General features: G+C 35.5%; 1 protein-coding gene across 1 annotated transcript in view; it reads right to left on the bottom strand.

Moving 5' to 3' along the window:
* DTNBP1 (dystrobrevin binding protein 1) overlaps positions 1-11,816 on the bottom strand; it is a 61,014-nt gene that overhangs the window by 29,415 nt on the left and 19,783 nt on the right. Inside the window, exon 7 of the mRNA XM_023919672.2 lies at positions 4,718-4,740. Within this exon, the coding sequence (XP_023775440.1) occupies positions 4,718-4,740 (23 nt within the window). The remainder of the gene's footprint in view (positions 1-4,717; positions 4,741-11,816) is intronic.

Below are 11,816 nucleotides of genomic sequence, written 5' to 3'. Positions count from 1 at the left end.
GTAAACAGAAGTGCTGAAAATGGTCATATGACCTGTTTCCCTGAGCTTGAATGAAACTAATCCCGTTAAAGCTTAGAAATATGCATGACTCAGTAGCCAAAGCCATGTGCATATTTCCCTTGTAAAGTTGCTGCCACCTTTCATTGTCCAAAAGTGCTGTGTTGCTGATCACTAAACAGCCTCTAGTGCTTTAGTTTTTTTTCCAGAAATGAACTCAAAACATTGCATCCTGAACTTGTAATAAAAAGGAACTTTTACAAACAATTCTAAAATTTATCATGTATATAGTTCCTATTTGGATAAATTAGAAGAAAACTCAACAGCACATGCTACTACTATTGTGCAATTCTACTGCTTTTTAAAACTTCTATTTTTTTCCCTACTCTGTCACTGCTGATTACCTACCCCATTATCTGCTCCACTCTTCCATCTTCTAATGAGGTTAACAGTATATTGTAACTATTTACTACACAATCCTGGCTGCTCTGGACCTAAAGGAATGTTAACTCAAAAAAAAAAAAAATTAATTAAAAAATGGTACCATGTGCCTAGAAGAATCTTGGAATGATCTGAAATCTCAGTGCACTCCTAAATGCACTAGGTTTCAAATATCAGGAGCAAATAACCACATATGTGCTATCTAATTTCCAGTTTCTCAGCTGTAAAATGAAAATGATACCTTCCTAAATGATGCAAGAACACAACCCATCAAATACTAAAATCAAAACCACACACAAATACCAACTAAAATAAACTCTACCATTGCAAGAAATTGCCAAGATTCAGAACAGAACACTTTTGTTTAGCATCTTTATGAGTCTCAGCAAAGACAGGACAGCACAGAGCATAAACCAGTTCCTACAAGCAGTTCTCCCAAGACCGAAATTGGTGCACACTAGGAAGAAACTTGCAGGCTACTCCATATGGCCTACCAATGTTTCCATTCATAAATCCATCATCTTTTATAGTAAAGACCTCTGAAAGATAAAGTACTAAAAAAAGATAAGGAACTGGACAACCTTTGAGACGTTCTGTCCTCACACACTTCAGGTACACAAGTGCCAGTGCTGCAGCAGTGTCAACAAACATCACACACTCATTCCCTGCCTACTTCAGAGATGTTTAACACAAAAAAGCAGGAAAGCTTCTAACCTTCACTTTCTCAGCATCACAGATTTTAAGTAATAATCAACTTCAATTACTCTGTAACAGAAAACCCTTGTGGTTGAAAGAAGAGAGGCTGGAAAGGTTTGTCCTGCCCCTGCACACTGCGGGTGCAGCAAACAACAAAGGAGAATGTCTGGCCCTGTAAAAATAAGTCTTAAAGCAAAAAGAAGAATAGTAAAATCTATTCCTCACAATGAAATAGAGTACAATCTGCAATACCAGCATGAAAGTGGCAGAAACAAATTCTAAAACACTGACAAATACAAAAAATATTAATAATTTCTTAAAGTAGTATTGTATTTTCATGCTTCTTAAAGGTACTAACATCAATGAGCAAGAGAATTAGAGGATTCTCGACACTTTTCAATGCTGCAAACTGGCATATATACATTCCTTATTAAGGCACCTTCTGGATGACAGCTGCTATCTTCAAAGAATATACTTAAAAGTCCAATGAATTACCACTTTGTACCTTGGCACACACAGTGGGAAGTTTTAAATGAAACCAGAGACAATTCTATCTCTTGGTTGCGTAGATTTTGCTTCAATATTAAAATAAATAATACTAGTTATATACAAGGGCACTTAAAATGTTTTTAAGGTTACAGACACTTGAGTATTTCACAAATTTACACACTACACCTGTGCACCTATTTGCATTTACACATCTACGAAACTCTAGGGTAGTAAAATTTTAAAACAGATCTGAGAGGTCTGTGAAGCTACCTAGCGGCACTGTGAGTCACATCTGCAATCTCATGGTCAGTGCCAACATAAAATGTACATTTTCTTCTGTATTCATTGGGCAATTGATGAGATGCATCACAGAATTCCAGCTTCTACCACTGCACTATTTTGAATCTCAGACTGGACCATTCAGTTTCTTAATTCTGGTAAAACTTACTTTCTATGCTGAGAAAGTCATAAGAACTCATCACTGGTGAATGTGAGACTTGCATCTGGACACTGAAAAAAGTGCATACAACTCTCTTTTAACCCTTCTAGCAAATGTCTTGAAGGAATATTTTTGTGGTACTTTAATTCCTGCATATTCAGATAGAATGATCTTGTATCTTTATGAAAGATATTTTTATGTGAGACATTTACCATCCTTATATCCTGGAAGCTATTACTTTTTAGCATATGGTATTCAAATTCACAAATAACAAGTTACTATTATAAAAAATGTCATTTCGGGTTTTTCCATTGGAACAGATTTTAATGTACAATGATTTCAAGTGCAAATGCACTAAAAGATGCAAGTGTATAGGAAGGTATTTTAAACAGTTCCTCTTTCCTAGACCCTGCACTGGGTATTTCATGAACAGAATGTTGAGAAAGACATTTCACTCTGGACAATTATGCAAGGATAAATTAGTTGAGGACATAGTCTATACTTGCAATATTAAAATGTAAAGAACCATCTACTCAACTGCTGAACACGTTTCAGTTGGAACCAAATTTTACTGGTTTCTTCTGCTTTTTAGATTACAGTGTTAGGCTGTTAACTTAGGACACACTGCTCACCCTTGCTGCTGCCTTTTCCTTCCTCTGTGACAGGATTCCTATGGACATCCACTGAGTTATCTCAGTGTGCTTCATCAACTGGAAGTGAAGTCAAACAAGTGACAGATCATTTTTGCCAAAATCTAGTGAGCTCTAGAAGCAGCTCAAAACAGAAAACTCAAGTAGGAGCCCCGAGTTAGATTGGGCAAGGCTGTCCTAGAACCAAAACATCTGTCATTATGTAATCCTTCACAACTGGGAATCTCCTGCTCTCCCTATGATATGATAATGGTACTAACAAAAAGTCCAAAAGGCCAGAAAAACACTGACTGAAGCCAATATAATGAATACCTCTACTTCACAATCTGAGTTAACAACAAAAATTCCAAGATTTGAGAACTTTGTAAATCAGAAAGACCATTTCCTCCAAGCACGTATTTTCAATTGTGCACCTGGATTTTTAGTAGTCTAATCCAAATTTCCTGGGAAATGTCAGGCAAAACACTGAAAGTTGTTACACTGAATCTATTGTTTACTTTAAACCTTCTTCTTGTCATCTTCTAGAAAGTAATTAGACTTGTTTGACAAGACCATTCTTGAAATTGTCTAAGCTATAACTCCCCTTCTCCTCTGTCAGGTACGAGCTTGTCCACCAGTTTACTATACAAAAACACACACAAATTAGGCTGACAGATGTTTAATATCCATTTTCCATGATTCATCCCTCTATGCTTATCTAGCCTTCTCTTAGCTACCAAGACAAGTCTTTCATAACCAGTATTGGAAATCTGTATGCCTCTGTATCCATTACAGAACCAGTTGCTTAGTTTGGTATAAATTTCAAGGTCAACACCCAGTTAGCATGTTCCTCTTCCATCAAAATAATTGTCTTTGTAAAATACTTACTGTCAAATAATGTTAAAGTCTCTATTAAAATAACAAGGGGCCTAGAGAGAAATTACTTTGGAAACCACTCTCCTGGCTTCCAGAAACTCACTTAAAACACCTGATCAATACAAACAAAAAAACGAGGATTCATTGTTCTCACAAGCACCAGGTACTACAATTAGCTGCCTTGCTTTGGATCAGAAGGAGCCTGGCATTATCTTCTGTTTTGTACTGAGTTGCTCTATGTTGAAAGCTGTCAAATCAATCAAAGGGTTGGTTTGGTAAGTTACAGAAAAAGTGACATTTTACATAATCTGTGTTGCTTATATTTTACTGTAACTGTTATTTTCCTTTTGTAGCATCACAAAGATGAGATAGTAATGAACTGAAAAGGCAAAGGAATGTAGCTGAGAGAAATTTCCATCCCTCCTTTCAATTTCAAGAGACAATTGATTGACATAAGTCAGTGCACCTGATTTCATTCTCAAAAATACGAGTCACAAACCCACAGTCACATCCTATCCAAAGGTAGAGATAATAGCAATTCTCAAACTGATCAAACATTAGCATCAGTAGGAAGAGTAAGCCCCAGTTCAGCATTTACTGAAAATGGGACTGTGTCCCATCTATGTACCAGAGACAAAGCAATAGTACATCAAAGAGTTTCCAGTCATTACATCATATATTGGACAAATATTTGTATATATCATCGAGTCTCTCCAACAAGCTGAGCTACAAAAAATAAATTTGCATAATACTGTGAAAATTCTCTGGAAACAGCCAGACAAAAATCTAACATATAACAGCCTGCAACATGCGCCAAAAATATATCCGTGATAGAAAAGACATCAACTAGTTGAAGACAAAGCCCTTATCCATAAAAACTGAACACCAAAGGAAAGGCTTGAATTAGATAACAGAATCTCTGAAACCTAGATAAGATAACAAAATATCTGTGTTCCCTCTACCCTTAGGAATCTTCCAAAGAAAACAGTAGCAAGAACAGGCAAAATAAAAAATACACAGCTTGCTGGGTCAATATAAAATTAACATTGTCAAATGTAGAAGGGAAAAAGTTCCTTCCCTAGTTTCACTTAATGCACAAATTACCATAACTCTTACAAACACTTAAGTAGAAAATAAAAATAGAATTTACCTTTGAATGTCTCCAGTTCCTTCCTGTTGGAGAAGAGCAGAATTAAAAAAAATAATTAGAAATACCACATGTAGAACTTCAGGATTTATTTTACAGACTTTAAGACTTACTAAAAGACAAAAACAAAAGAATTTGATTGCCACCATATACCAGGGTAATATTACTACATGTGTTTATCTAAAGCAAACAAAATCAACCTATTAATAAATTATGCCACCACCTCTTTATAAACATATAAAATTATACAAATATTACACATTTACATCTAGCTACGTAATTTCCAGATACACTGCTCCAAAAACTAAGATTTCTTAAGGCTTTAGTTACTAAAGCATCCCTTGCCTAGCAGAGATTTACCAATTTACAGCACAGTGAATAACAATTTGTGTCCCATTTTCATCAATGCTATTCAAAAACATTTTGGCAACACTGAAGGAGAAAAATTTGACAACATCACTCGGCTAAAACAGAGAGACAGGCAAAGAGACATACAGTGACATTCCTCAGAGGAGAGGATTTTCAAGTATGTTATATCCCAGATAACCCAGAGTATTCATGTACCAGAAAGCTAAAAATTGAAGTTAATATTTTTTTTGCATTCATACCAGACCACTTTCCACTTTTAGCAGTTATGCAATTGTGAATGCAGAGGCCATAAAACAAAGACATATTTTCTCTGTTTTAAAGAAATTGCAAAATGCTCCAACTGTCATTACTACAAGGTAGTGATTCATCATGAATTTAAAGGCTTAAGAGGAATCAATGTAATAACTGAGATAAGGCAGAATGCTGGCCTTACAAAACACTCATATCAAACATTTTTTCAGTCTAAGCCTTGCAAAATGCCTCATTAAATTCTGAATTTTGAAGCAAAAGTGACCATAAGAAAAACAAAGACTGAATTCAGAGCTGTTCAGATAAATTCTGGATAGCTATTCTCTATCCACAGACTAAAAGACTCTTTGGTCACCTACCAGAGACATTGTTTCACAATAAAGATGCTATACCATAATAACTCCTTCTACCCCTTAACAGATGACGTAATTAAGCATCTATTCTTGCATCAGAACAGACAAAACGCACTCAAAGCTGAAACAATTTATTCTTTAAGCAGGGCAAAGTATTCTAAAAGAAGAAAAGGAATGCATTTACCTCCACATTTTCAGAGAACATTCCACTTTTGTCACCAAATGTTAAATACAAGCTTTTGAAAGAATGTGTGCTTTACCAGGAAATAAGCTAGAGTGTGATTCACAGTAAAGAATTCTATTAGTTGCAACTTCCTGTGAGTATCTATTTCCTTTCCTGCTTCTCCTCCATCCCTTTCCCAAGCTAATTTCTCCCTTTTATACCAGAGAAAAAAGCTACTTTACAATACCTGTGATTCGCAGGTTCATACCCCAAAAAAATTTTTCCTATGCTGTATACTCTATTTAGAGTTGCAAAATTCTTAAACACTCTCATAATAAGTTGCCCTTCTTATTTTTTAATAATGGCACAGTAGTTGAGGAAACAACAATCACAGGAAATGCTTCTTTTCCATGGACTGAAAGAAAACCATACCAGAGGAAACATCTTGTGAAAGTAAGAGGTGAAAAACTACATTACTTGCATCTAAAATCAGGAGATTTTATGACGTGTCTACAATTGGAAAGACAAAACAATTACTGCCATGGTGTTGAAAGAGGTTAATAAACAAGATGGTAGCACAGTAACCAAGTGGCAATCACTCATTTTGTCTAAACACCCAGAATTTTTCTTTTCAAAATCCATCAATATTTTTAGGGTTGAGATGCACTAAGCTGTTGTCCCTATATCCATAATTACATTCATTAAGAAAACTGGAAATAGATATTTGACCAAAACTTTTTTCCCTCTGAAAAATTAAAAGTACCTATGATTAGCATACAGTAAAAATACAGATTTGAAATTTAAGGATCTTTATTTCCTAGTATCCTCATACTAATTCAGACCCAAAGACAGAAGATCTATATTTGACACATCATGAATTAATCATATCTTGAGGTTTCTCACTAGACTTTCACTGAAACTTCTATTTAGAAATACATACAAAAGTACATGCTTACTGAAACCATGTTCAGCATCATGGAGGATTTTTTTTTATTACTATTAATTAAGTAAAACAATCCGAAAAAAAAACTTGGAAGTTTGAAAATATTAATCCTTAATCTCATTTATCAGCAGCTTTGGTAAGAACATAATACTAAACTGAGAAGTGGAAAGGAAACAGACTTGTGATAGCATTGGAAAAACAGATGGCTTAAGAATACTCTTATTCTTATAAATCTTATAATCAGTACATTTTTCAGGTGGGTAATTAAGACCTTGCACACAGATGTACAGAGAAAAAGGTATAATAGAGTATTACATTTCTTCCCTTTACAAGTAAATAAATGTTTTTGTATTTACTGATAAACTACTTCCTATGTCTTCGCTAAGAGTCTAAAGACAAAAAGTCATCTGCAGAATACACTGACCTCACATTAAGGATTAAGCTTCATATTCAGAACACAGACAATGTAAAGAAACTAAAGAAACAGTGAGAGTTAAAATGAAAAAGATTAAATTCAAAGCAGTGTTGGAAAAGTGGCCTTCAAAGCAAGGTTGAAAGACAAGCAGGAGGAAACATTTAAAGCAATTGAAAGCACTTTATAGGGAAATGCTCCCAGAATTTATTTAAAGAGTTTTCATCCAAAAGAACATTCATGCACTTCACAAATGGATGAGATAACCCTTTCCGCCACTATTAGAAGGAAAACATGCCTGCCTTGCCTCTGACCTTGCTACACATGAAGGCTCTTGAAGTCCAGTGTGAGCTGCTCAGCATCTGTCCAGGATTAAAGGAGCTCCCATGCTGAGTCTGACCACTGACCAATACAACTACCTGGCATTTGACTATACATGCTCTTCAGCTACTAAATTTTAGGTTACTGGCAACAAACCTGGCTAGTTACTCATATAAGAATACATTTTACCTTTTCATAGCTTACAGTAAGCTTTCAGAAGAAAGGACTGAATTAGGAGGTACATTATAATATAAATAGCTCTTTTCAGTGAAAGATGAAGTACAGCACCTCTGAGCAAGTAAAAAAGGCTAAAATAACAAGCTAAAGTCTAACATAATCGGACTATAAAGGCATGGAGACACTTCAAAAGTAATGTCATTTTTGTGTAGAGCAATTTGCAAATCCCAGATTCTTTCCTGAGAGACAAGAGGGTGTACAGGCTCCACCGACTCTTATGTCCATGAAAACTACTTGGCCACACATATAAACAATAATGTTAACCCCTGCCTTTCCAGTTGCTTGTTTTCATAAAATAGAGAGGGGATTGAGGGATGAGTGCTTAATTACTCTGTGCAATTCTATACATGTTTAACTCAGTTACCAGTTTTTAAGACACCTGTAATGTTCTAATTATGATGCTGTCAGTGGTCTCAACTTCCTCATTTACAGTTAAGTTGAGATTCAGGGTTTGTGGTGAGAAAATATAATGGTGGAGACAATCAGGTGAAACAAACCATCTACAATATATGACTTGTCCCACAGGGTAACTGGCATGACCAGTTAGAGTTGCAATCCAGCTAGAAGGGAGATACAAATTTCCAAGCACCTTCTCATTCCCCTCAGGCTTTTCATTGCATTGTTAGATTAACCCTATACTAGCCACTGAGCAGATGAGATGGACAGTAGGAAGACTGTGCTGGTATCACTGACAAACAAAAACAAATCTAGGAATCAGAATATGAGAGGACTAGGAGGCATAACTATCCTGCTTTAAGTTACTGAGATCAAAGGGAATTTAATTTCTTCAGCAGCAGTATGAAAAAAACCTCAGGTTCTACTGTATCTTGTAAATGGCTAGAACATTAAGATCAATTTCCTAAGTGTAGCTAAACATCAAGAATCCAGTTAAATACCTAAGAGACTACAGAAGCACCACATGCCTTACAAAGATGCCACCAGCCAGAACTGATGATAAAATTGTGTTTTATCTTCAAGAGAATAGGCAGATAAGAAAGCAATAAAGTCCTAAGGAAATGTCAGGAATAATTTTATAACACAAGCTCTAAAAGTAACAGTCAGAAAATTCCAACTACTAGACTTATATCGAAACAAAAGACAATATCAAGACTCAATTCAACCCAGGAACTAAGAAATGCTGCATTTCCTCTGCTATGTCTGGTAGAGTTAAGCTTTCAAAATTCTATACTAAAAAAAGAAAAAATCCTTCTATAGCCTGACTCAAGTTTTAGTAAGCTAAAAAGCCATGAGATCTCTCCTCTGGGACTTTGCTCTGGATGTCATCAGAAGCAAAAGCCAAAAAACTGAGAACTCAAAACCTCTGTCACTCGTACGGTGCGCAGAAGTAATAATGTACCTTTTTTTTTTTTTTTTTTTATTTAGGATTAGCACTTCTCTCAATCCTGACACAAAACTGTTTTCCCCATCCTTGAGACTGGTTGAACACCCCTTGGAAATACTTAGGCCAATTACTACTTTGAAATACACTTGAGACTGAAGCTATGAAAAGCCTGTAAGTATTGAAGAATTAGTAAAAGCCAACTCTATTACTAAACTACTGTTGGAATTGAACCACAGGCAAGGGTTTCTATTCATCTGACAAAACACTGAAGACAGGTCAGGATTCTTCATCATCAAAAGTGACATTTTATCCCCTAAAAGAAAAGAGCAGAGAACTAAGGCATTTCAATAATTTTGCAATGGAGATTTTTTTGTTTCCATACTCATGCAGATACAGAAGTAGCTGAAATATGTTTTCCAGCAAAACTTCTATGTTAAATTCATTCCAGAAGATGGAACTGATCCCAGCAAATTTTTGCAACAGAAATTACCAACATTAACTGGTAATCAAGCTAATAAATACAACCAAAAACAAGTACTACCCTAATATACTCAGCAGTTTCAGGGTACAGTGAAAGCATTTCTACTTGAATGTTTCAAAAAAAACCCAATAAATCTTAAGAAAAAGGGGAGTCAACTTTCAGGCACTATCATTCAAAAGGACAGTAAAAAATAAGAGAGATGGCCTTAAAATCATAAGAAAATGGTAGAAGTGAAATCATTGAAGGCAAGTTTTGTCCTCTGCTAAGAGGTCACTTACCATTAGAACCATTCCAAACTGGAATCTGAAATGTGGAAAAAATGCTTAGCTCCCTCTAAAAGCTCATGCTTTCAGAGGTAGGATTTTGCACAAGACACAGTTTTTAATGCTTTTGCTTTCATCCTGCTGTTATCCAAAAGCCTGACTGTTTTTGCATTTTTTTTAAACTTTTACCTTAGCATGCAATGTTCACTGGATCAATGTTCAATGGATCACTAAAACATGTATCAACACTGTTTGCTTTTATCATACAACCAAAATTTTAAGAACCAAAATTTAAAGCTGAAATTTGAGAATAAAAAAATTAAGAGAAGCTACAATTTGAGAAACTAGAAGGAATGTAAGAGAAGATGAAGTTTAAGAGGAGGTACAAACAATCCACCATCTAAGGCCACCTCCACCATCAACTCTACCATTTATTTTCTAGCAAGAAAAGGAGTTCCTGCAAACCTGTTTTTATAAACAGCCACACAAGAAACTGCTTTAGAGATCAGATTAGAGAACTGTTAAAAGATCTTCTTTTAACATGGTCATCGATTTCCCCATAAGCATTAAAAAGAAGAGAAATTACAGTATTCAAAAACTGGCCAAGCTTTATTCAGTAAGTGACATATGTTAAAACCCTAATTCACAGAAACAAGGAAGTAAAAAGAGCTTGTGACTCCATGTGCAATGTTCACCTAAAATGCTGAATGTAGCTCCATGCAGCATGAACACAATTGTGCCAGAGAGAAGTTGTATCTTCAGGCATCTTCAACATGTCCCTTTGATGTAGGAATGTAAAATCTCCCTCACAGAAGCATTGTCAATGAATGCATTTAATACATTGCTTTTAACTACTTTTAAATGAATTGGTTTTTAATGCAGGTGGAAAGGAGTTATTCAAGATCTCACGAAATAATCCATAGCAAAGAAACAGAATTTATCAGGAGGCACAGCACAGAGAATGAATTTCAGTGCAGTAATGACAAGCACCTAAGCCCTGTTCTTCTGCCACTAGCCACAATGAATTAATTACCCATATAAATAATGCATTTATAAGAGTGGGAGAGTACAAAATGATGATTAAGGCAGTCCTAAACCATCTGTTCCTATTATTGGTACAGTAAGTCTGGACAAAGAATGCCTGGTATTAACAGCTTGACAGGATTTGCAGATTATGTCCACTAACAAGCACCACATAAAGGTAGAGATAAATTATGCAGGACTGACATAATGTTTTAACATTTTCTAGATGACTTATTAAAAGGTGCTGTAGGATACAGAGGATCCAACACAAACATTCTGTCATCAATACAGGTCACAAAAGCCAAAGAAAAAGTCTTTTATTTGCCTATTTGAAAGAAAACAAGACTCTAAGGAGAAGGTAAGCAGCAAATCGCTTTGTTACAATGTCATTGTCTCTCTGTATCAAGCAAAGATCACCAGAGAAAGGGCAAACTTAAATCAACTTAAAAGTGACATAAATTATATCGTACATTCACACTTTGCAAATAAGAGAAAAAAACTGCCAAAACCCCTGCAATCTTCAAATCTGCTGTGTATTCAGTCTTGCCCAATGTTTCCAAATACTGGGAGATCACTGATGGGAGTAAAATTCATTAATAATGAAGCAGCATTCTCCTTTGGGCTTGGTGTACACAGAATACTGTAATGCAAGAATCCTTGCAAACAAAAGAAAGTTCAGAGCATCCAAACTATAAAAAAAGGAAGCAAAATTATCCATGAAACTCTTCCAAAGCTTGTGCAAGTCTTTGCAGGATCAATAGGCATTCTCATTCTATGTGTCTGCCCAAAGTAGTGCAGCAACTGATGGCCATAAAATTAATTCCAGCCAGTTATCACCATGAAAACACTTGCTGCTGATTGTGCTGTATTCAAACTCATGAGACAGGATAGAAAACATCTTTGCAATGTGAGTACAGAAACATATACAATGCCTAATGAAAACTCA

Source organism: Cyanistes caeruleus, chromosome 1 (assembly GCF_971803275.1).
Source record: "Cyanistes caeruleus chromosome 1, bCyaCae1.hap1.1, whole genome shotgun sequence".
NCBI classification, from domain to species: Eukaryota; Metazoa; Chordata; class Aves; order Passeriformes; family Paridae; genus Cyanistes; species Cyanistes caeruleus.
This window is presented reverse-complemented; position numbering and strand designations above follow the sequence as displayed.